This window comes from Thamnophis elegans, chromosome 5 (genome assembly GCF_009769535.1).
Source record: "Thamnophis elegans isolate rThaEle1 chromosome 5, rThaEle1.pri, whole genome shotgun sequence".
NCBI lineage: Eukaryota > Metazoa > Chordata > Lepidosauria > Squamata > Colubridae > Thamnophis > Thamnophis elegans.
The window spans coordinates 33,302,501-33,327,204 of record NC_045545.1 but is presented as its reverse complement, the minus strand read 5'-3'; the positions used below and the strand labels follow the sequence as shown (position 1 = coordinate 33,327,204).

General features: G+C 37.5%; 1 protein-coding gene across 1 annotated transcript in view; it reads right to left on the bottom strand.

The window, feature by feature from the left end:
- LRP8 (LDL receptor related protein 8) overlaps nt 1-24,704 on the bottom strand; it is a 264,315-nt gene that overhangs the window by 6,607 nt on the left and 233,004 nt on the right. Inside the window, exons 5-14 of the mRNA XM_032217842.1 lie at nt 23,104-23,472; nt 16,909-17,031; nt 16,462-16,584; nt 9,759-9,878; nt 9,244-9,369; nt 7,708-7,879; nt 3,787-4,014; nt 3,012-3,130; nt 1,507-1,646; nt 634-775 (exon numbers count right to left, since the gene is read on the bottom strand). Coding sequence (XP_032073733.1) covers nt 634-775; nt 1,507-1,646; nt 3,012-3,130; nt 3,787-4,014; nt 7,708-7,879; nt 9,244-9,369; nt 9,759-9,878; nt 16,462-16,584; nt 16,909-17,031; nt 23,104-23,472 — 1,662 coding nt within the window. The remainder of the gene's footprint in view (nt 1-633; nt 776-1,506; nt 1,647-3,011; nt 3,131-3,786; nt 4,015-7,707; nt 7,880-9,243; nt 9,370-9,758; nt 9,879-16,461; nt 16,585-16,908; nt 17,032-23,103; nt 23,473-24,704) is intronic.

The window sequence follows — 24,704 nt, the reverse complement described above, 5'->3', positions numbered from 1 at the left end:
TATTTGGACCTATGAAAAGGTGCTTTGGGTCTGGCATGAGTGTGCTAACTGTTCTTATCAACATTACCTTAAAGAAGGTGCCCCTTTTCCGGATGTCATATAATAGCTGTGCAATCTCAGGAAAATATTTTGAATTCAGGAGGCATATCTGAACTCATACCAGTTCTAGTACCATCCAGTAAGACAGTTCCCTCTTTCTACTGGTGCAGCAATTTCCACACGAAAGAGCCATTAATGCAATCCAGTGAACTGTAAACAGTAGCATACAAACCAGCCTTCCTCCAAAAGCACCTGCTATACATGAGAAGCTAAACATCTTCAAAGAAAAAACAGAAAGTCCAGTTGCCTCTTGAAAAAGCACCTTTGGGACAACCATGACCTTGATGACTGAGAATTGCGTAGACATTTACAATATATGTTGGAATACAAATCCCATCACTCACCAACCATAATGTCCAATAGCCATACTGGCCAGGAAATGACTGGACCTACAATCTACCACCAAATCTAGAGGGACCCATAAAGGGAAAGCTGAAAACAGTTTCCATATTAAGAGAAGCTGGGTTCAAATCTTGGCATGCTAAATGTATCATTCAAATTTTGATGCATTATTAAACTAGAAGCACACCTTACCTTTAGGTTGCTTTAGTTCATGAAAAACTACAATGTCATGAGGATTATTGAGGTTCTCTGCCAAAATAGAAATGTCTAGACCATTCAATCTATTAGCACTGAAGATTGCCTCATTCTCTAAGTCCGTCCAGAATACCTTGTCCTGCAACAATGGAGAGAAAGAGAGAAAGCCTCAGACTGTATTAAATACCAGCTGGAACTTTTCAAGCATTGCTTCCCTACGAATCAATCTCCTTGGCATTTTGTTTTTCATAAAGAAGTCGTGCACAATTCTTTCCAGGGTCATAGAGAACAGACAAGTGGGCAGTTCACTACTGTCAGCCGCTTCAGAGAGGGATTGATCTGCACAGCCCCCCTAATGTTTTTTTTCCCCAAAGCTTGCGTGTGAGTTATGTGATCCTCTCCATGGAGATTCTGATCTATGCGATAGTAATTTAAGTTGGCATTTGGCTTTGAAAGTCATTAAGTGAAAAAATGGCTCCACAAAACAAGCAAGCAAACAAAATTAGATGTTACAATATAAGTGCTGTTTAAAATCATGTTTGTGTGATTTTTCACGTTTTTGCCAGTGGAAGAAGAAAGTATACAGGGAGAAAAGCAACACTGCAAAGTAGAAGAAATTTCTCTACTTCTTTCCCTTTCCTCTCTTACCTACATAACATGCTATCTGGCTGATCTAAGAAAATGCATTCATGTCAGGCAACCTCTTTGCATATGTCACCTGTTGAACTGAACAGAAATTCTAATGCATTCAGATACATCCCCTTTGATGCTTAAAGTGCCTCCCACTGAAAGCAACAAAGCCAAGAAGGTCAGGATCAGCAACTAAATAGACATCCAGTTCAGGCCTATAATTCCATAATATTTTTTTACCTCAAACACAGCCAGTCCAAATGGGTGGCTCAGGTTGTCCACAGAAGAGATGAGAACTTTCCGGTTGCTCCCATTGAAATCTACACTTGAAAGCAAGTGCAACTTGGAATCAACCCAGTAGAGACGTTGATTCAGCAAATCTGAGGAGCAAACATATCAAAGGTAGGATTATATCCCTGTGTTTGATCTTTGTCCACGTGTATGCATTTTGCTATATACATACATATATACATACTACATACATAATACATACATACATACAACATACTACATACATACTACATACATATATATATATATATATATATATATATATTATACTAATATATATTACTACGTTAGAATCCTGGAAAACTCAGTCACTTTATGAAAACAATTCAGGGAGAAGAAGAAAGAAATGTTAGTTAAGAACGACAGATAATATATATATTCAACAATTCAACAACATTCAACAATCATGAAGTGAGACTTTCTCCTTTAGGAAGAATATTTCCTGTGCTTGTTTTCAGCATAGATTCAAACTCACTGCAGAGATGCTAAATAGATGCATGAAAAAGATATCTGAGAAGCCACAGTAATAGTCCAACTACTTGAGTTCTCCATGAACACTAATATTAGCAGTTGGTGTTCTTTTTTTAAATAATTACATTAACTTGTAGTAATAGGGGATCAGTTCTTTGCATAATTAATTTGAGAAGATAATGCATGGGATTAACATACTATCTTATTTGCAGACCTGGTTCCAAAAACATGATGAAGCAATCAACACATTTCAGAAGAATGAATAATCTCTTTTTCTTTTAATTGAAAGTGGAGGGGTCAGTAGCATTCACAGGATCTTGCTGCTCTTATTATTAACATTTGCATGCAGCCTGACTCCGAGCAATGCTGAGATGATAATGTGGTGTGTGACACCTCAGTGTGTTGTCATGAGGCATGCATTAAAGGGGAGGACTTGCATCGAAATGCTGATTTTGTCAGTCTGAACCCCCTCCTTCCTCCTTAATTGGTAGGAAATGTCAAATTATGCAGGGAAAGAAAGGTAGAGAGTATATTTTCCCTCCCTCCCCCCCCCTTTCTCAAAAGCTATCTTCCTCTTTCAAAGCAGGGAAACCAGTAAGAGGGCAAATAGCAGGTAAGTAATTTTCATTGAAAAATGGCAGCAATTGTGTTTGTCTCTTCATTCTTTTCTGATCCCAATAACAGAATTAAATCTTTTTTTCAGTTAAAAGAAGAAGAAACTTTGAATTTGAAAACAAAACAAAACCTAAGACTGTAGGAAGGGACAATGGGCTGTAGAACTGTATATCTTTTGTAGGCAGATTTGTACCTTCAAATTCAGGCAATCATGTGTAGGGATGTGGTAAATTGCTACTAAACAGTATAAACAAAATGAAGCGGGATTAATCAATGTTCAGACTCAATATGAAAAAAAATCATATTTTATTTGTAGATTACAATATTTTGAAAATTAAGAAGGACCTGGTTCCAGTTTTCCAACATACCTAGTGTAATTCCATTGGGCCATTCGATGTTGTCTGTCACGAGCACTTGCCGATCCATACCGTTCAAGCCAGATTTCTCAATTTTTGCTATATCTCCCCAGTCAGACCAATACATGTATCTACAAAAAAGAATAGACAAAGGAGATGGTATGGTACTTGAAAAGTAGTTTTCCTTCAGATTTCCAAGTACAGTGTTGTTTGAAGTAACTATGCATTATTGCTTCATTCAACAAGAATGTACCAAGGTGATCAAATTCTGTAAAGGGTAATATCATTTAACTTTTACTAAGAAAGACCATACATCAGGTGGTTCTTATGAATCCCAATGCCTTGGTTATTGTGGAAGCAGAAAATCCATGGTGATTGCCCAACATCACAATCTTATCATTTCATGTGTTTCAGGCTACAAGGTTGAGTTAGAATAAATACACCTAAGAACAAGAATCCCTGTTATATAGCATTTTTATTAATTTTTTGCAGCTCCATCAGAATCGTACTGGAATAGCCCAATTTGAATTCTGAAAGTAGAAAGGATACAAAAGCACATCTGATGCAGTAGGAACATACAATAAGCAGTAGAACGGATAATATGCATTTCGTTGGTATTGTCTCACTTTAAAATCCTAATCTACAAAAACTATGATTGCTAATGTACCGTCTGTAAAATAAACTCTAATTATACTGATTGCTGCGGTGTGAGAACTATAAGAATCAAGGTTGTATTACTGAATTAGTAAATTCAGTAATACATAGCAGATTAATCTTTCATACCTACCCCCGTATGGGATCCACCGCAATAGCTCTGGGTTCACTTAAGTTAGTACTGAAAAGTGTCTTCTTCTTATGCCCATCAGCTGTGGCTACAGAAATGGTTTTGTTTCCTGAATCCGTCCAATAAATGTTCTTGTGGACCCAATCCATTGCCAGACCTTCCGGAGAGTGTAACTGGCTGTCTATCAGAACCATCTGCTCAGCTGTGTCACTGGCTTTATCTATGTAGGCACTATAGAGAGGAGACTCAAATTATTTATGTAACTCTGCAAAGGGCAAAGGGGAGGGGGGATAATGGTATAAGAAAGGATGCCCTCACAAGGAAGTAAAGCAAACAAAATGAGGCGCAAACAAGGTATACAATCCTACATTAATTTTCCTGACAAGAGTGCTCTGCATACTTATATATCCCTGCTCTGAATGGTGCAATAAGCAAAACCAGATTTGGCAGTGCAATTTAATTGTAGTAAAACATGCTGTTTCCTTTGTGGATCTTGATTCTATTACATAGAAACTTCAAGAGTGCAAAGTCTGTTCTGTGCACAGGCTTTCAATCAGGTTCAAAATAATGCAGGTAGTCTATAGGACCTAACATTTTGTTTAAATGTTTGCAAGAGTGGGGTAACAACAGCAGATACACTTTATGGATGGGCTAATTAGACTCTGCTCCCCCCCTCACACAATTGTTACTCACATGAAGAATAATAGGTAAACAAGGCTTAAGTCATGCAGATGTATAGGTATAGGATGGGGATTACATGCCTTGGCAATAGTACTTGTGAAAAAGAGGCTCAAATTATGATTGCTAAGTGAATATGAGTTGGCAACATGAGATGGCCGCAAAGCAGGTAAATGAAATTATAGGTGACAGAATTATAGTTTCCAACAGATGAGAAATAAAATTCCATTCAATTTTGCTTTGGTCAATCTCCCATCTCAAGTATGGTGTCCAGTTCTCAGCATTATACTTTAGGAAGGGTACAGAAGACCTGAACAAAGTTCAAAGAAAGATGTTTAGGGAGTTACTAAGTCCTCCAAAGAGGATAAATTTAGCTTTGAGAAGAGAGAATAAGAGGGACTTGCAAAGGGACTTTCCTATACCTGTGATGCAGAAGAAACCCAATATTCTGTTGTTTCAGATTGCAAGATAAAATAATAAATTATAAAAAGGCAAATTCCAGTTGAATACTAAGATAAGCTTAATGAAAAGAGAAGTTGGACAATGGAACTAATAGTCCTGAAAGATAATGGACTTCTTGGTTTAAGCATGGCCTGAACATGGCAGGGTTTTAAGTTTTAATTTAGGTTCATTGCCTGCACACTCCCTTCTAATAATATAATTCCATGAAAAAGGCTCACTCTTCACATTTAATGTATATGTCTGTATTTTTGAAATATCAATACTGATAAATATCAAAAGCACAGAATTATAACAGCAAATACTACCTAGTCTGAGTGTAAATATCAAACACAGTGCTTGTATATTTGATGACCATATCTTGGTCAGGCCAACTAATTCAGTAATTGACCTTTTTTGTATGTTCAACATTGTCTCTGCTGTGTGAAAAAAATTAAGTCCAGTATTTGCCAGGAAAACTGTAGGCCACATAATGTTCAGATCCTAAGTCATCCAGAATTACCTTTCTATTGGATTGTAAAGGTCCTCTTTATTTTCCTAATCTTGGACTGGCTGCTTTTCAGATCAGCAGAAGCAATTTTTGGTTTGTGGATCAACAGCTAAGTAATGTGATTTGAAAATGTTTCCTCAGAACTAGGTACAACAGAATTCTATTGAATTGATTCTCTGTAACACTAAAGGATGTATTCGAAGTTAATTTATTTTATGGGGAATCTGGAAAAGAATGTAAACTTTCCCCCTGTGACATTCACCACAGAATAATTCTTCAATGGGAAGTGGAGAAATGCAAGGCCATCACTTGGTAGATGTATAGCTAACAAACTGAGAAAGAGTGAAGTACTTCTGAAAAAGAATCAGCAGATGTGGGGACACTGCTGGGATATTCTTGCTCTCCTCCTCAGAGTCTGGGAACATTGAGGAATGAAAATACAAGAGGAAAGATATTGTGAGCAAAAGGAGGAGTTCCTACAGTTTCATTAAATATTTTGATCTCTATTATAAGTGTGAGGGGGAGGGAATAAGAAGGGGCAACGATAAAATGTGCATGCTAATGGAAACCCTGCCTCATTTTTCATTGTGTCATAATATGACAGAGCACAAGTTTCATCAACTTGACAAAAACTTTTGCTTCTTTGGCTGTGACTAGCTTCCATTTATTCAGTGCATGATTCCCTTCTGGCTCATAAGAGGTTTAACACGGCCGCTTCTCAGCTATAAACAATCTCTAGTACTTTTCATTTGTCCCAAGCTTTTCAGTATTTCTGAGAATGCAGTAGGTGGCGCCCTTCTCTTCCTAACTAAAACAGTGACATTTTGCATGTGAATTAGCTGTGTAAGAGTGTCTGGCATGGATGCAAATTAGTGCAGGACCATGTGTAAGAGCACCCAGTGTGGATACAGCTAACATGGTTTAATTTGCTCTTAATTGAAACAAGAATGAATGTTTTTCTGGTATGGTCATTCAACTTAAAGCCCACTTTTTCCCATTATATCTTGAGTGGGAAATTCTAAATATAATGGCTTGCAAATCAAGGTCACACCGATTTGCAGGAAGAAGTTCCAGTAAAATACAATTTCCCAATTTATTTTGTGAGAATTGCATTCAGACCAGAGATGGACAAAGCTCCTCATTGTAAGGACTCTCTTACATTTGTTTTTCCAGCAGGGACCCAGATCCTACCTACAGCAATTCTCCCCTCTCTTTTTCCTGCCAATGGACTAAATCAGAGACAGACCTTTTTCCTTCAGATTCAATTTTCACACAAGTACACAAATTTGCCCTGATTATTCTTATTTTTTTAAATAACTGCCTACTATACCAGAGCTCAAAGTCTCAAGACAAACCTGTCACAGTTAGCAGATGAAGAAAATAACAGAAGCTCAAATCTTAAACTTGACAGATTTCTACTATCAGCAAGCTTTAGAAGTGCCATATTAAATAAGGCTCAGATATGAATGGGCATACCCTGTTTTTCTCTGTTTTGCAAGGCTCAAAGAAGCTTACCAAAATATTTTCTCTCACTTTCTGCTTACTTTGCTTTTTCAAGATTTGATGAATTCCTAACCAGCTGCTTGATTTTAATCAACAGGTGATGACCTTAAAAAAACAAAGTAAAACCTTAGCTTCTTCTATAACAGAGTTTCCCAATGTGGGCAACTTTAAAACACATAGACTTCAACTCACAGAATTTCCCCAGCCAACATAGCGAATGGCTGGCTGAAGAATTCTGGGAGTTGAAGTTCACATGACTTAAAGTTGCCAAGGTTGGGAAATCCTGTTCTATAAGAAATTCCTGATCTTTGGAATCACCTTTCCCAGAATTTGGTCCTCAGGAAACTCATCTTTGACAGTTACTCAAAACCAGAAAGAACCATTCCTGACAACACAGCGGGATGGGGGTGGGGATGGGTAGGGATAGCAATTTAGACCTGAGTGCAGAAAAGGGACAATCAGTTTTGTTGCACAAATCAACGTTAACCCACTCCTAATCAGACATGGTACTGTTTTGGTACATGCATCAGGACAGAAGGCTCCAAAGATGCACATTTTTAACAGACATAGTTCTGATGCCACTAAGTCAGAGGTGGGCAACTAAGTCTCCTTTATGACCAGTGAACCTCAACTCCCAGAGTTCCTGACCTAGCCAGGATTTCAGGAAGTTGAAGTCCACAGGTCATAAAGGGACCATAGTTGCCCACCCCTGCACTAAAGTTGTCATAGATATGAGCTTGATTTTCTTGCTGGAAAGATGGAGGGTGAAATGGGCAGTCGGAGATATCCCACACCTGTATATCTTCCTGTAGAATAAATCACACCAGTATATCCTGTTTGTTGCCACTTCCACATCCAAAGCAACCACATTCTTCAGCATGGGGATGATGCGAGAGTAATCCTTTTTCACCAGATCAATCTTGCGTACTTCGTGGCGGTTTGTGAAAACAAGGTATGGGCTCTTTCCTGCCAAGGAATCCGCAAATCAGAGCTTTATAAGCAATTTAGGCTATAGCATAGCTTTTAAAAAGCCAGCTTTGGAAAAATATCAAAACTACTTTTAGAATAAAAAGGATTGGCATTGTTGGCAGTCCTGATCATCATTTCCTGGGCACACTGCTCTAATTGACTAGTGATTTACACCTTCCTTCTTTCTCATTGGGAGAATAAAAGAGTCACTCTCACAACTGTGCACCAGAGAGGAAGACAGTTGAGGGTATTCAGCACATATCTATATTTTTAAACAGACCAATGTATAAACGTAAATATATGATCATAGAAAATATACCCTTTTCCTATAAATTACATTTTTTTAATGGCTAGCTCACTTTGATCAGATCAGTTTAGAAGCATTCTCCTTTAGCACTTCTCCAAAGAGAGAGGTTCTGAAATCCAGCTTTCACAATTGGTGTGCTATGCTTCTTAAAATACTGATTTTAAAAGACAAAAAAGAGAAGTAAGTTCTTATTAGGATTTTATTGTTTATGAGATAGATTCCATTAGTCGAGGCATTTGCCCCTCATGATGGTTTAAGCCCTGTCCAATATTAAACAGATAAAGAAGAAAATAACAATAACCAAAATTAGAAGATAAAAGAAACTAAGTCTGCCACTCCCAACCCTATTTGTTTTCTTTCCTTGCTCTCTCCATGCTGGCATTTTGTGAAGAGCAGTAACATAAAAAAAGCAGAGTTGGAGGCATAATGGATGTTGTCTGCAGCACAGAAAGGTACCAAATTTTTGTTTTGCCTTGGTGATTTAAATGAGGAACAGGAATATGTATGTTGTGGAAGGAGTGAAACCTCATGAATTCTTTTGGGTCTTGAAAAAAAATTATGACATTCTGGATTGGGCACAGAAGGCACTATGTTATTATTAATCCAGTCCTTTTCTAGATCACTGTATCAGAAAATTCTACTTTTTGTCTGCCTTTAAAATTTTGTGACTTTTTCTCTTTTTAATATTTAGTCAATTAAAAGAAAAAGAAAAAATAGATTATAGCAAAAGGCAGCTTAAAAAAGATTATCAAAAAATTGATGCTAGAAGATCTTTGTTCCACTTCAGGGAAATAAAATGATGTTGCAAAGTTCCATCTTGTCCCCTGCTCTTTTAACAACTATAAAAATAGGAGACGTTATCTGGAAGGTTGGACTCAAATGGCAAAATGCAGATGATATTCAGCCCAGGAAGCTGTGGAATTTTTGAGATGGATGGGGGATGAACCAGCCAAGGCTTAAACTCGATAAAGTAGAATTTACTATAGGCAAGGAAGATGGACATTTATAAACAGTTGATGAGATCCATATCAAATGGAATTGAGCATCTTCTTACCTATGGCTTTGCAGTTTTTAGACAGGGTGTCCATCTCATAACCATCATAACATTCACATTTATAGTCCCCCTTGTAGTTAATGCAGATCTGGCTACACGCATCTGGATTCTCACATTCATCTATATCTAGAAGGAGAGTTTAGAATAATTGCTAATTTGACATTAAGACATCAGATCATGGGACATCAGCAAGTATGTCATTCTGCAAAGACATATTGGTGGGTTCTGCTCAGGGATGGGATTCTACCTGTTCAGGTGAACTGGTAGCTCTGATGATCAGCTGGGAGCGAACTGGTTCGCTCTGATGATCAAGTGGGATCGCCTGTCCTGCGCTTTATTGATCTTTATCTTCTCAGCTGAGTTGCATGGCAGAGTGGATTGCCGTGCCTCCCTGTTTTCCTCCCCAGCAGTAATGTAGAAGATAAGTTTTCTCAAAACTGCACACGAGCGCAATCACCGAACCGGTTGTTAAACAGGTAGGATCCCACCACTGGTTCTGTTTCTATGCAAATTACCTCCACACGTTTTCTTGTCCATAAGCGTGTATCCAGGAGGACATTCACATTCATAGCCAATCTTCAAGTCCTTGCAAATATGGGAACAACCACCATTGTTCAAGGCACATTCATTCACATCTAGAAGAATAACATTATTTAGATTAAATTTGAGTTCTGTGCATAAGACTGACATTTTAAAGTGTCAAATGGTTTCAGATATTCCCAGAAACCACTAAAAGGTTTATTTAAATAGACATGAAAACCCTTTTTTTCTTCTAAGAAGCAGTGATCTGACCTTTCTTAAGACAACTTACTCATGCAATTTTGGTTTAATTTGTATTTGAACTCAAAAGTGCTCGTTTGTATTGTTTGCTATCACTTCACAGACACAACTGTGGGAGAAAGATGTTAAGTAATGAATGAGCTAAGTAAAATCATCCAGTAGTTATAAGCCAAGCCCATATTTAAGATCCTAAATGGGCAAACAGAATAATTTGGCAAGAATGTTCTTCTAACGGATGAGGACTATATGCAAAAGGTTGTACTATAAAATAAGCAAGCAATAAGAATCCAGAAATGTCAACTGCTTTTGGCTCAATATTTATCAACTGGGTGTCTTCTAGATATATTAAGTTTCATTTTACTAGAATTTAGAACCAGCATTACCAACAGGTGGCAACTGTAAGAACTGTATTCCTTCACATCTAGAAGTCATCACATTGGCAAAGGCTATTCTAGTGAGGGGTTAGATATTTGTTTAAAGAATCTGTTTTTATATATACTAATCTATAAGAGACATAAAAAGTAGAATTGCAAATGTGGTTATATAGTTCAAGAAAAATATCAAAGCTCCAAAGCATAATACATCACCACCAGTACAGTTAATGTTGGGAGGAAGTTTATATTTTTTCCAAAAACCCAGTGGAACTGTAAATGCACCATTAAAAAAAAATAAAAAGAGTGAATCTATCCTGCTTCTATTATCCCATCCTGCTCTTTGTTACTATGCTAAAGTTATAAATATAATAATGCATCCTGAAAAAAAATCAACCCACTGGAATCCACATGTCCATTCCTATCTATTGTTCACCAATACTTGTCTTTTTATGTACAGTGAGAGCATATACACCAAAGCCAAATTCCTTGTGTGTCCAATCACACTTGTCCAATAAAGAATTCTATTCTATTCTGTCTGTTCTGTTCTATTCTATCTTATCCTTTCCTAAGACCAAATGGTCCCCCAAACATTTGCAATATATTTCATTTGAATAAAAGAACACCCTTGCCTGTAATAATCATACACACACCTGGAAATTTGTATGAGCAGAGTCCTGATCATTAGTTCCCAAATAGCAGACACTAAAATTGAAAATGCCGTCTAATTTACCCTGCAACTGTAAATTGGCAAAGGGGTTAAAGGAAGTCATTTCAATTCTTGAAACAACCATTCACTTGTCTTTCCAATTAACCTATCCAAAGTGAGGGACAGAAATGTTTTTCTTGTATTGTGAAATTTGCTGTGCAATTAAATATGTAAGAAACTGGGGTTACGAAGATTTGTTGGACTAGCCCAGATATGCAACTCAGGAGAAAAATGGATGATGCAGTTCCTTCGATTCTTTCATTTAATGGCAAAAGACGATGAGGAAAAAAATTAACCGGTAGAATGTGCTGCACTGGGAAAACATCCACCACGTTTTGAGGCAAATTCCCCAATTCTGAACAGAAAGCCACAATTCACAATGTTATTAGCAACAATAGGTTTATTGCTGAGTTAAAAACATGGTGGAGCATTTGGGCTACTGTTTACAATTCAGATTGATCCTGTCCATAACTCTTGCTTACACAGTGCATCACAAGCCAATTATGCCAAACGAGACTGTAACTCTCAAGACCATCTTCCATTTTAATTGGTAAGTATATCTGTTTTACATTTCCATGCCACTTCATGCCAATGGGTTCTAAGCAGCATACAGTAATTATAGTTAAATACAGTAATCACATGGAAGATAAACTCAACAGTAAAGAAGAATAACTTTCAGACCAATTTCCTGCATCGGAAAGCCACGTCGTTCTCCCTAGTCTAGAATGCCATGTTTCCTAATTGTTTTACTACAACCCAGAGGGTGAATGGGCCATGCATTGAAAGTGTACTGTGTCTGTGAAAAGGGTGGTAGTGAGAGGCATATAGCTTCAGCAAATAGTCTAGTTCAGCAAATCACTATATTTTAAAGAAATGTATATTTATTGCCCCAATAGATGCAATAGCTACCATGAAAGTCTGTGATTAGCATGTCTCCAGGCAGCTGCCTTGAGGTAAATGGTTTCATTATCAAATGTACGTTTTTACCAAATTTCACTCCAACACTGGAAAGGTTAGTTTCCCTTAACATTTAACACAACATTTCTGTGTTGGTTTTTTCACTAGCAAAATGGATATACTTGGCCATTGCCTTTAGCTTCCCAGTCTATAGTGCAGAACTGTACTAGAATATCGTGAAATCGCTCATCCAAGTATTAACCAGGCATATCTCTGCTTAGTTTCTAATTCCAATGCTGCTCCCTGCTGATATTTAATTGAAAGGATTTCTGGTTTACTACACAGGGATAAGAAGGAAGCATTGGAATTCCATCTCTGTCTCAAGACCTTAGTCACAAAATTCCTTGAACAGCTGCCATTTCTAGTTCACACCATTTACTTCTTCTTTCTACAGAAAATAGGCCCACAATATTTACCTTTACATGTAAATTTAAAGTACAACTTCAGTGTAGGAGTGAGAGGACCATATTTGCATCAGATGAAGAGACATGCATTTTAGAGTTATGTATAGGGATCCTAACATCCAAAGAGGCTCATGGGGAACAAAATAGTTTTTAAAACATCCAAGTTCTAAATCAGAAGGCCTCATTTGGTCTTTTAATGGTTTGACAGACACGGGGACAAAATTGTCAATTGGATTGCATTTAAGCAGAATAACTAAATTAATTAATCAATATGATCAGCTGTACATCACATGCTTCAATAGCCTTCCCTTCTTTCAGATTAAAAACTAAAACTTAAGCATAATTTTGGGAGAGGCCATGTCTATCTAGAGCAGTGATGGGCAACCTTTTTGGCGTGGTGTGTCAAAAATCGGCAAAAAATCGAGCATAACTCGCGTTGTGTGTCACTTCGACAAAAACATAATTTTGCGCAATTTATAGTTTAAACTACAAAAATATATAATTGCAATATAATTGTATTTAATAAACCAAAACAAATTATTTAACATACCTGTTAAATATCAAGAATATTATAATCTATCGTAAAGGCCAAAAACAGTCTATGCTGCGCCCTGATTGGCTGGACTGCCTGCCAGCCGGCCTGCAAAGCCTCGCTGCCTCCCGAAGAGCTGTCTGCCGCCGCTGCCTGCCTTCTGCGAAGCCTGCCTGCCTCCCAACTAGAAGCCCGAGGAGAGCCCGCCCGCCGCGGCCTCCGCCGGCTGCTACCTGCGTTTCCGCCTGTTTCAAGTGCAGCCTGAGGAGCCCGGGAAGGCCGCCTTCGATGCCTCGCTCCCGACGCTGTCTGCATCTACCCGCCGCCTGCCACAACGACCCCGCAGGCTTCCGAAGTTTATGGGCCACCTGAACTTTTCTATGGGCCTTTTCCCTGCAAGCGGACTCACTGACACTCTGCCCACCGGGCCCTGTTACAGTTAGAAGAGCCTGAGCCTCTCACTCAGCTCCTGGCTTGCAAGGCTGGGCCGCCCCACGCTCACCTGGACCTCCCGACGAGGAGAGCCCTTCCCTCACGACCGTGCGGGCTGGACTCGGACGATGACACAGAGAGCCTAGCCCAGGCCGTGCTCCACTCCTGGCTGTCCTGACCATATACGCCGTTTGTCTCTCCGTTTCATGCCGCCGCGGCCTCCGCGCTCCCCTGCCAGCTCTTTTCCACCGCCTCTGCCAGCTCTTCCCCCCCGCCTGACCTCCGTGCTGCCCTGCCAGCTCTTTTCCGCCACCTGACAGCCGCGAGAGCCTTCCGACGTGACCACCGTGCGCTCTAGGGGGCAAAGTTCGGCCGCCGGGACTCTCCGGGGGTTTGTTTCCTCCAGGCATACTCACCAGCACTTCCAACGAATAGGCCTGGTCCGAGGTCGTCTGCGCATGCGCAGAACTGGGGGGATGAATCGCATGAAATCCTGTGCGTGTCACCCCAAATGGCTACGCGTGTCAGCACTGACACGTGTGTCATAGGTTCGCCATCACTGATCTAGAGGGTCATTAAAACTGGGCATCTCTGTCTAAGATCATTTAAGAGTTAAGTTAAAATATTCCATAGTGAATTTCACTCACAAACAAAATGGAACCCAAGCAACCATTTTAATCCTAAAACCATAGTCTTCCATGTCAAAAGTAGTTCAATTTTTGAAATTCTCTCAAAGGCAGCCCAACCATACAGAGGTGGTCTCGAAATTGTGATGCAAAACCAAGATCACTCTCTTTCAAAGTACACTAAACTTGATAAAAAGAATTTGAGACCTCGGCTACTGGTTTTCCAGGATCAAGCTTCGTTTAGATTTAATTTCAGCTTCTTCAAATTTATTCAGTTCATACCAATCTATTTGAAAGAATATATGCTTCCAAAAGATGTTGAGATCTTCAACCACAACTCACAAAGAACTGTGGATGATGGGAATTGTAGTCCTACAACTTTTGAAAGCACATAGGTTATGCACACCTATACTAGGGTAAATCTTATAATTAGCCTAAAAAGTCAGTCATGCAACATGTGAATGCAATGTGGGCATACAATAAAAAGACATAAAATATAACCAAGGTACTATATAATTTGATACATCTCTTCATTACTGATGCTATGGAAATTATAAGAAATTCTAAAATGCCACAAAATAACAGGCAATAAAACTCCAGCAATACAAAAAGCTCCTGTGTCAAAATTCAAATGAATTAAATATATCCTCTTCAATAGAGAACAGAAGAAAAGAACAGGCTCAGATCTCTTTAATGATCAAGAACACATCACCACCGTATAAACTAAGGAATAATTTGTTATAGCTCTTCATTACTGATGCTATGTAAATTATAAGGACCTCTAAAATGCCAAAAAATAACAGGCAATAAAACTCCAGCAGTATAAACAGCTGCTGTGTTAAAATCAGATGAATTAAATATATCCTCTTCAACTGAGAACAGAACCAAAAGAACAGACTTAGATCTTTTTAATGATCAAGAACATATTAATCAGGACCAACAGTTTCATTATATTCACATCAGCTAAATGAATATATTTCATCTTACAGGAATGAGATCTTATATTTCTTATACAGTAAAATAATGCATTGCATCAATTAATGACCCAGCATCAATAAAAAAGCATGTCAGAGGGGAAAAATGTTGATAGATATTATTTAGTTCAAGTTTCTTTAATTATGTAATTAGGAATCTGGTTTTTTTAGAATAAGCCTCCAAATCATGTATACTCAAATGATATTCTTTAATGACTTTTCTCAGTCTTTTATTGTATTACTTGTAGGGCTTTTATTGACCCAGGAGCAGATTGCCTATAGACAGAGACTTTGTATGGATAAATATAAGAAAATATGGGCTTCATTTATAGAAAATTCAGTAGGTTAAAAAAAGGATGATAGTCATATAAGTGTATTAGAAATACATACACACACACAGAGATGCTCCTTTTGTTTTTTGCTTTTGTTTCTTATTTTAAAAGCAAAAAGCTATTAAAAGCAATAAAATATTAAAATTTATTAACTTTATTAAATTTATTTTAAAAAAACATGTGAATGAAGGAACCGCTCCACAGTTTTCTTTCATGGAACAGTATCATCTTCAGCTTTTCCATGAATGTTACTTTCCTCCTTAGCAACATACTGGATCAACTCAAAATCTGATGATGGAAATTCCTACTAATGGTGTGTTTTTCATGGCCCCATTCAAGAACTTATGATGTCAAAGGCAGGTGGGTTTCGATGTTGATGTACATAGTTAAGGCCACATGACTGCTTATTAACATAGATGCCTGCCTTAGATGACCTTTAGAGTCTCTGTATAAATGCCTCTGATGCCTCTGAGGTGGGTAAAATGAGGACCCAGATTGTTGGAGGCACTATGCTGACTCTGTAAACTGCTTAGAGCGGGCTGTAAAGCACTATGAAGCGGTATATAAGTCTAAGTGCTATTGCTATACATGTGTGATTTCTGTGAGCAAGAGCAGAGCAGTCATGGACCCGTTTCTCCATTGCTGAAGTGGGCCTATGTGTCAATTTTTCAACATGCATTTTTAAAGGACAGATGATAAAAGAAATTGTCTACCTTGATTAAGCACATAAAGTTTCTTTGCAATTCACAAGAACCACCAAAAATAATAATTAGCATCAGCGGGAGACCAGAATACTGAGAATTTTCTGTTCTGTGATGCAATTACATCTTGCAATCAACCCATGCAGGATTAATTACATTTAAGATCATGCAAAGCATCACCTGGAAAATGCAAAACCTAAAATCCTAAGAATCTAAGATTCTAGAAACTAAAAGTAAAATCTTAGTTCCATTTCCCATCCACGAGTCACAAAGACAAGGTAAGCAGAAGAACTAAAGAAGAATGGTAATAGTGGTTAATGTTCCTCTTCTGGTAGTGCTAATCATATGAGCATGGAAGAGATTTGTTAAAAATGGAGGAAGAAATAAGAAGGTACTGTACCACAAACTTTTAGAGGCTCATCGGACCAGTCCCTGCAGTCCTTGTGTGAATCGCACACCTTGACTTCCTCTATGCATTCTCCACTTTTACACTGAAATTTGGTGGGACTCTTGCACGCCGCCTCTGTTATTCAGGCAAGGAAGGAAAAGCAGCTGAAGTTAGATTAGGTACATGAAAATGAAGATGCATTTATGAATGTAATTAGGAAAAAAATGATATATGGTTAAGCAGCAGGAGTTTTAGATGTGATGGATTAGAACAAAGCCTGCTAAAGACAAAAAGTATCTCTTGATGAGGCCTCACTTCTGGAATATGCTAAACAGTACAGCATATTATGAAGAGTGGGTTTGTTTCTTGGGAATGGAGGATTCTTTGGCATCTAAGCATTTTTAACAGTGTTGTCTACCACACCCATGCCAGCAGACTGATCACACCTAGTGTATCTACCATTAAGGCAGCCAGCTTCATCACTGTTGTCAGGGCAATCGTGCACTTTGTTGCACTGTTTAGCTCCATGGATACAGGTCCCATCACCACACTGGAATTCATCAGGGCTGCAGGTCACCAAGGCTTAAAAAAAAAATGAAAAAAAAAAGAACCATCATCACTTGTTGCGTTCTTTTCACAGGGTTTGTAAATTGTCAGTAATTCTAAAGTTCTGAGGTATCCAACAGTCCTTCATTGGTTACATACTGCCTAGAGTCACTTTCCATGCAATGGGTGCTCATATGAATTTGACAGATGAATAAATAAATTGGAGTCTGGAATCATTTCCCAATTCAGCGTGGCACAAAAGAATTGGAAGGATATTGTCTGTTTTCATTTTCATGTGGTTTGTTCTTAACAATAAATCAGCTATCATGGCTAAATATGGATTTAAATCCATGGTTTAACATCCACACTTCATTGTGTATATTGGGAATATTTTCTTAACAACTAGGAGTTTTCTGGCTCCCAGATCTTCTTTTTCATCCCAAACCATTTTTTGTGAACGAGAATAATATTGTAATTTCATTGCAGATGTTTCATTCTTTTATAACTTATACTTTATAGACATTAGTGAAAAGGCTATTAGCTAAAACATTAAATTGAAACTTTAATATGTTGAACTATTATAGTATAATAAAATAATAACAACAAATTATTTCAGAACAAGAATAAAAGAAAAAAACTACATCCATTTATGAAGGAAAACACCTGGAAGTACATAATGGTAGGCTTTCAGAAATAATAACTGACTCACAGCAATTAAGAAACAATTAAGGCAGATAGTGAGGAAAGGTAAAAATTGCATCTTGATGTTTAAAAATTTGACACACCAAGTCCCATTTAACATTGCCTGATCTTAAAAAGCTAAACAGGATTGGTCTTGGCTAGTATATAGTTGGGACTTCACAGAAAAATCTCAGGAAGCTATTGTAACTGGAAAGCAAAACATCCTCTAGAAGAGTAATACCATTTCTGTATTATGGCTACGAAAATTACATGTCTGCCTTCTGTTAAACCAGCAGCTTGACTCAAAAGTGATCTTAAGTTTATTTAATCCCCATATCTAACTCCTGAACAATAAATGGCTATTGTTAGCCGATCTATATTGCTGCTTTCTAACAATTTTTAGACCCGCCCAAAGCTTTTTTTTTAGAAAGCACAAAACATATCATATAGCTGAGTGTCAACAGCTGCAGGAGCACAGCAAAAATGCCTCTCTGAAATCATGTATCTTCCCCTTGGAGTACAGCATCCTTATTTTAAAGGACAGAAAATCACTGCCAAAGAGTAGCTCAAGGAATATGACACAGGCACTAATTCAGAAGATCCAAGAGGATTGTGACATAATCTCCTCAGCAATTTTACTGTCACAAGGAACAGAAATTATGGCTCTTCAACATCCTGGACACAAGAAGAAGAGACTACCATGTATCCAGCAAGTATAGAAGATAAAATAAACATACTGAGGAACAAATACAATCAATTAGACTGTAAATTACAGGCATTCAAAATCACTACAGTGAACCATGCTTGGCAAGCAGAATATTTACACAATGCCATTATTGTTTTTGTGATTTCTAATCCGATTCCAGACCTTCCCAAAGAGTAAACATATAGAAGTCTATTCACAGATCACTGTGCAAGTTAAAAAAGCACATCTGTAGCAAGGATTTTATTTTATGTAGCATGTCAACACCTCTGAGAAAGAACCTTCTGAATATCTCCTACGGGAAGGTTTCTTTTTTATATAGTTAGTGAAGTGCAACAAGAAGCACTAAACTAGACATTGCTCTGAATGGTAAATTCAGGAATTGTTCTTTTCTCCTTGGGTTTCAGGTGAAACACCAACTGCCAAGTTATAGCTCACTTTAATTTAAATCATTTTAACTTCATTAAACTTCATGAGATTGAGCTCATTTAATGAAAAATAAGAAGTCTAGGTAATTAGAAAATAAAGCCTTGGAATTCATGAAACCAATATTGGCTTCACTTATCCATGAGATTCTTCTAACATAATATTAGCAAACTATTCGTCTGGTTCATGGAAAGCCATTAACATCAGAGATAAGCCTCTGCTTAGTAATTGCATACTGAAATGGAGTCAAAGTAGACCTTATTTGATACCATGCTAGAATATTAAGTGTGAATGCAGTAGATAAAGTTGGAAACACAAGATATGCATAGGTTGAAAATACAGATGGATAAAAAGGAAGAGCTTTGTGTCAGGGTTCCAAGTAAGACCCCCAACAAAAGAAGACTCCGAGGCTTGAGTTTCCTCAAAGTTCCATTTTATTAGAGATGTCATATTGGCACATCTGGGAAAACCCAAATCTAAAAATTTCCAGGTTTTCCCCACCCAAAAGAAAGTTCAAGTCCCTGCCCAGAACTCACATGTCCATTACATCATCCAATCAGGCACCATCCAAAACTGGAAATGCCTCCCAGTCACCTCATTGCAACTGCAGGGCAAGGTGACCTTGACTCTTTGAGAAAAGAATGTTATTTTGACTATATATCAGCCATACACCATATAATTCCCCCTCCCATTTTTCCAAAATAGCAACTGTGGTAGGCCCGAGAGCCCAAATGTAAAAGATGTCTTCCAGTTCTGATACTTTGCTTATAACATCACAATAAGCAAAAGTCATGATCGTACCCTATAACTTACATAAAGGTAACAGTAATGATAAAATCTCCTTTAAATCAAGCTGGACTTCTGATGCCTTTGTAGAACCTAACCATTAAACTGTTTACTACATCAGTTCTACTGGTAGACCTTGACTTACAACCATTTGTTTAGTGACCATTCAAAGTTACAACAGCACTGAAAAAAAGTGACTTATGACACTTTTTTAGACTTACCACTGTTGTAGCATCCCTATGGTCATACGATCAAAATTTGGCCACTTAGCAATAATTATGATGGTTGCAAGTGTTCTGAGGTCATGTGATCATCTTTCGCAAACTTCTGACAAGCAAAGTCAACAGGGAAATCAGATTCACTTAACAACCGTCTTACTAACTTAACAACTGCAGTGTTTCATTTAAAAAAATGTGGCAACAAAGGTTGTAAAATGGGGCAAAACTAACTTAACAACTGTCTTGCTTAGCAAAGAAATTTTGGACTCAATTGTAGTCGTAAGTTGAAGACTACCTGTATACACACTCAGAAAAACATTTGGACCACCCAGGCCTAAAGTTTTCAAGGATGCCTGCAGAACAAATGGAAACAGAAATATACCCGGAAAGGACAAGTTCTAGAGATCAGCTGTGTTCATGAGCAAATCTGATCCATTGCAAGTTTTGTGCTGCCTTTGATGATCTTTTGCTTCACTGACTCCATCAGTAGTGATTATTCAGTAAAATTTGTTTCTCAAAACATATGAAGCATGCTTTATATCAGAATTGTTTTCATATTTCAATAATATAAAGGGTATTCCTAAAAACACTTTACATTTTATAGTGGGTTGCGTATCCTTAGTCTGGATTCTCTTCAGATCCTTGAGCAAGAGATACCAGGAATTTAAATGAGAACTGCTTATCTGTCAATTATCTACCTACTGAAGTCCTCCTAAAAGGTTTAAATAGATACACAGTATATAAATATAAAATATAAATATGCACACACACACATGCATAAATCAAGACATCAGCCGTTAGGTGTGCTTTCCCCCACACATATTCTATTTATTTCTTTGTTCATCTGCTTCTCTCTATATTTTGTTAATTTGCCAAAGCATTTTTATTTGTTTTCAGCACTAAAAACAGAGCCTTCATTTTAGTTTCTTCCCTCAAAAACAACTTATGACAACAGTTGGCAAATGAGGCCTTGAAATGGATTTTAAATGTTAGGACAAACTTCCTTTTTTATATATATATAAATGCAGAAATGCAAAAAATTGGAAAGCTTATCACAGTAAATACACAAACAAACAATTGTGATCTAATGTTGATACAGCAGTTCAGGACCTGTCTGTTGGAATGAACTAGTCCCTGGGGGACCCAGCACTTTAATCTCCCTTCCCTCTTTACCAGATGTCAATTCAATACTTTCTGGTTAGCTGAACCACAATTTCCCATGATGCCTGAACTTCAGAAGCCTGGTTTGAGTATTCCCTACAAAACAAAATATCAGACTCAGAAACTGTGCTTTAATTTTTCTGACTCTATGAAGAGCTCAAACTGTTTCCCAGAGAAATGTCACTGGAAATCATGCTTTGGTAAATCAGGATGAATTGAAGTAAATCATGTGAGAGAAGAAACTTCCAAGAATATATAGCTAGTTCCTGGGCCTGTATTGAAATTTATTCTGAATGGGGTTTGGTACTAGAAGGCTGTCAAAATGCCACATGTCGCATAAGCTACTGTCTTGTACAGGTAGTCCTCGATTTACAACCACAATTGAGTCCAAAATTTCTCTAGCTAAATGAAAATTTGTTAAGTGAGGTTTGCCCAATTTCATGACCTTTCTTGTCGCAGTTGTTAAATGAATCACTGCAGTTGTTACATTAGTAGCACTGTTGTTATGTGAATCTGGTTTCCTCACTGACTTTCCTTGTCAGGAGGTTACAATTGTTCACATTTATTTATTTAGAAATTTTATATTTATAAATATAAATATGTATATTTATATTGCTGCTTACATATGGTGAAACAAGATGGCTTACAAGGATGACCCCAAGCCACTGCAAATGTCATAAATATGAGTCAGTTGCCAACCATCTGAATTTTGATCACATGGCCATAGGGATGTTACAACATAATTGTGAAAAGTCACTTTTTTCAGTGCCACTGTAACTTTGAACAGTCACTAAATGAACTTTGTAAGTTGAGGACTAACTGTAGCAGAGATGGGTTGCTACTGGTTTGCCCAAATCCGTGAGAATCAGTAGTGGAAATTGGGACTGGGTCGCTGAACCGGTAGGGATGGTAGGCTGGCCCAGCCCCTGAACCAGTTCCCCGGTCGCCCATGCCATTTTTAGTCATTTTATAATGTTCTGCACATGCGCAGAACAATTAACAGGCACACACAAAGCAAACCTGCTATATAGTTATTACTTCTTCTGAAAATGGAATAAAAAACAAATAAATTGTTTTAGATGCAAGCTCAAGGCCTTTAAAAAGAGAAAAATAAGAAGGGAAGACCAGAATTAAGGGTGAATAGTCAAAGAAATCCATAAAGGGATTTTAAAAAAATCCAAGACAAACAAACAATAATAATCCAGAAGGTAAATTTTAAATTAGTGAACAGAAATTTCCTTTTGTATCTGACAACTTAATATATTTGCCCGATTTATGATTTTTACTAAGTCTCAATAATTTTGTAAATAAATTGCACAAGGCTTTCTTAGCAAATTAAAAAGATTCAGTCCTCAAGCAAAAATTGTCTACCAGGCAGATGTTTTTCAGCCATCCTTCTCATGCATAGTTTTGTATAAATATTTCATTTCCATGTTGCATTTATAATATTTCAGTGAAACATTTTCTCAATTTCTGTCTGTCTGTCTCTTAAGCCTTAGGTGAATGACTAGCTTAAGCTACTTAACACCTAAAAAATGGATGAAACATTGTGTGAAGAGAAATGCAATATTCAATAGCTCAGGGTCCATAATAACTTGAATATTTACAGAAGAGGACCTTCAATTTTTAGAACCCAAAGCTATTGAAGCTGCAGGTACAAGCATTTTTCATTACAATTTAAAATGAGGCGCAGACAGGAATACAAACTAAACATACCTTTTTACAGAAAACATGAATTAGAATCAACTAGAGAGTCAAATGTACCTGTTATTAATTACTCAGTTCTAGATACAATATAGAATCAATATACATTATTAGTAACATGTGCTTAATTTAAACCAAAAATCTTGACATTAATATTCTATTTAGGATTAATTTTTTTTTAAAGAACAATCTTGACCGTCAGGCACTTCAACTATATTCTTGTTGTTAATCTGGACAATTTGGAACAAAGACCTAACCAACCAGATATGACATTTCAGAGGTTGAGTTATAACTTTTTGCAAAATAAAAGATGCACACAAATTCTGCAGGAATCCCACACAGAATTGAAATATAAAGGCCATTACATCCGGATCAAATTCATTGGATGGATCCCTTCCCCAAATACAGTTCAAAGTTTTGGATACTTACAACAATCTTGTTCATCTGACTTGTCTTTGCAGTCTTCATCTCCATCACATTTCCAATTCAAATGGATACATTCCCCATTGCCACACTGGAACTCATGCGCTGCACAGGTGCTCACGATTTGTGGTTTGAGTTTGTACCCACACCTCTCCATGGACTCATCTGAGAGGTCCTCACAATCAGGCTGTTTGTCACACACCCAAATCTGTGGGATGCACAGGCTATTGTTGCACTGGAACTCATTCGGGTTGCAAGTGAAGGGAGGGCACTTCCTCTCGTCACTGCCATCACCACAATCATCATCACCATCACAGACAAAGATTGTAGCTATGCAGGTCTTGTTGCTGCACTGGAATTCACTTGAAGAACAGACTTTGGGGGGGGGGAGAGATAAGGGTTAGCTCAAGCTTATTATTTTATTTCATATTTTAAATCTTTAAAAAAATCATCCTGCTCTTAACTATCTTCTCCCTACAACACTGGAAAAACATGTGCAAGGCTTGCACATTCATACTTTTTAATACCATTCCAGCCTGATGCTTCTATTTGTTATGCATTGAAAAAATAGCAATCAAAACCACTTGCTTTTTATTCCATCAATATAACCACCTATTCATGATTTAGGATAATGATAGGACCATGCAATGCTTCTCCCTCTGTCCTTCATCTCCACTCCGGTTTCATAGCAACTTGAAAGATTTTTTCCTGCATAGCTTCTCAACTTTTGGTAAAGGTAAATGTTACATGGAAAATACAGATACTTATTTTTACTTAATTCATAAACAAATAAGAGATTATAAAAAAAAACCTACTGATCAAATGGAAGTCCTACATTTTGTTCCCAGTGCTTCCTATGGTAAGCTTGTAAACAGAACATGAGGTAAAAAGCACCTTCATATCCATGTTTCCTCAACTGGTATTCAGAGGCGTACAATCTCTGGCATTACATTAAAGAAAGAAAGTAATCAAGTGTCAACCACAATGTAGCCTGGAATTTCTATTATAAGTTTTAGAGCTTGCAAGTTTAGATAATGTCTAATGTCTGTCATTTTTGTGACAGACTTAAAGTGTGCCACCACATGTGATTGTTAAGGAAATCCATTCTTCCAAATGGGCTTTTTGCCAGAATGTGACAAAAACTGCTGGAAACTGTAAAAATTTTTATCAGACATGATTGTTGGATGCTGCCACCAGTAGTAAATGTAAACTGGTTGCCAAGTGCCTAGAATATAAAAACATGACCAAGGAGGGGAGGGGTGCCAGCAGTTACAACTTCAAGGACAGGTCATAAGTAGTTATTTTTAAGTCCATCATAATTTTGAACAATCTTTAAACAACTGGTCTTCTGTACCTGTACCCATATTTAGAAACAACTATCTATAATTAGACCAACAGATGGTTCTGCCCAATTATTTTTTCTACACTGTGCATAGATTTATCCATCCTTCCTCCTTTCTCCTTCCTTATTTCCCATTTTATAAAAGCTGAAGAGACCCAGATGTGAATCTTTTATTGATAAAGGGGCTCTTCCAAATTTTCCCTTTTATACAGCTTTAAATATCTGAGACCAGAATTATATGTCTTCTTCTAAGTTTGCTTCCCAT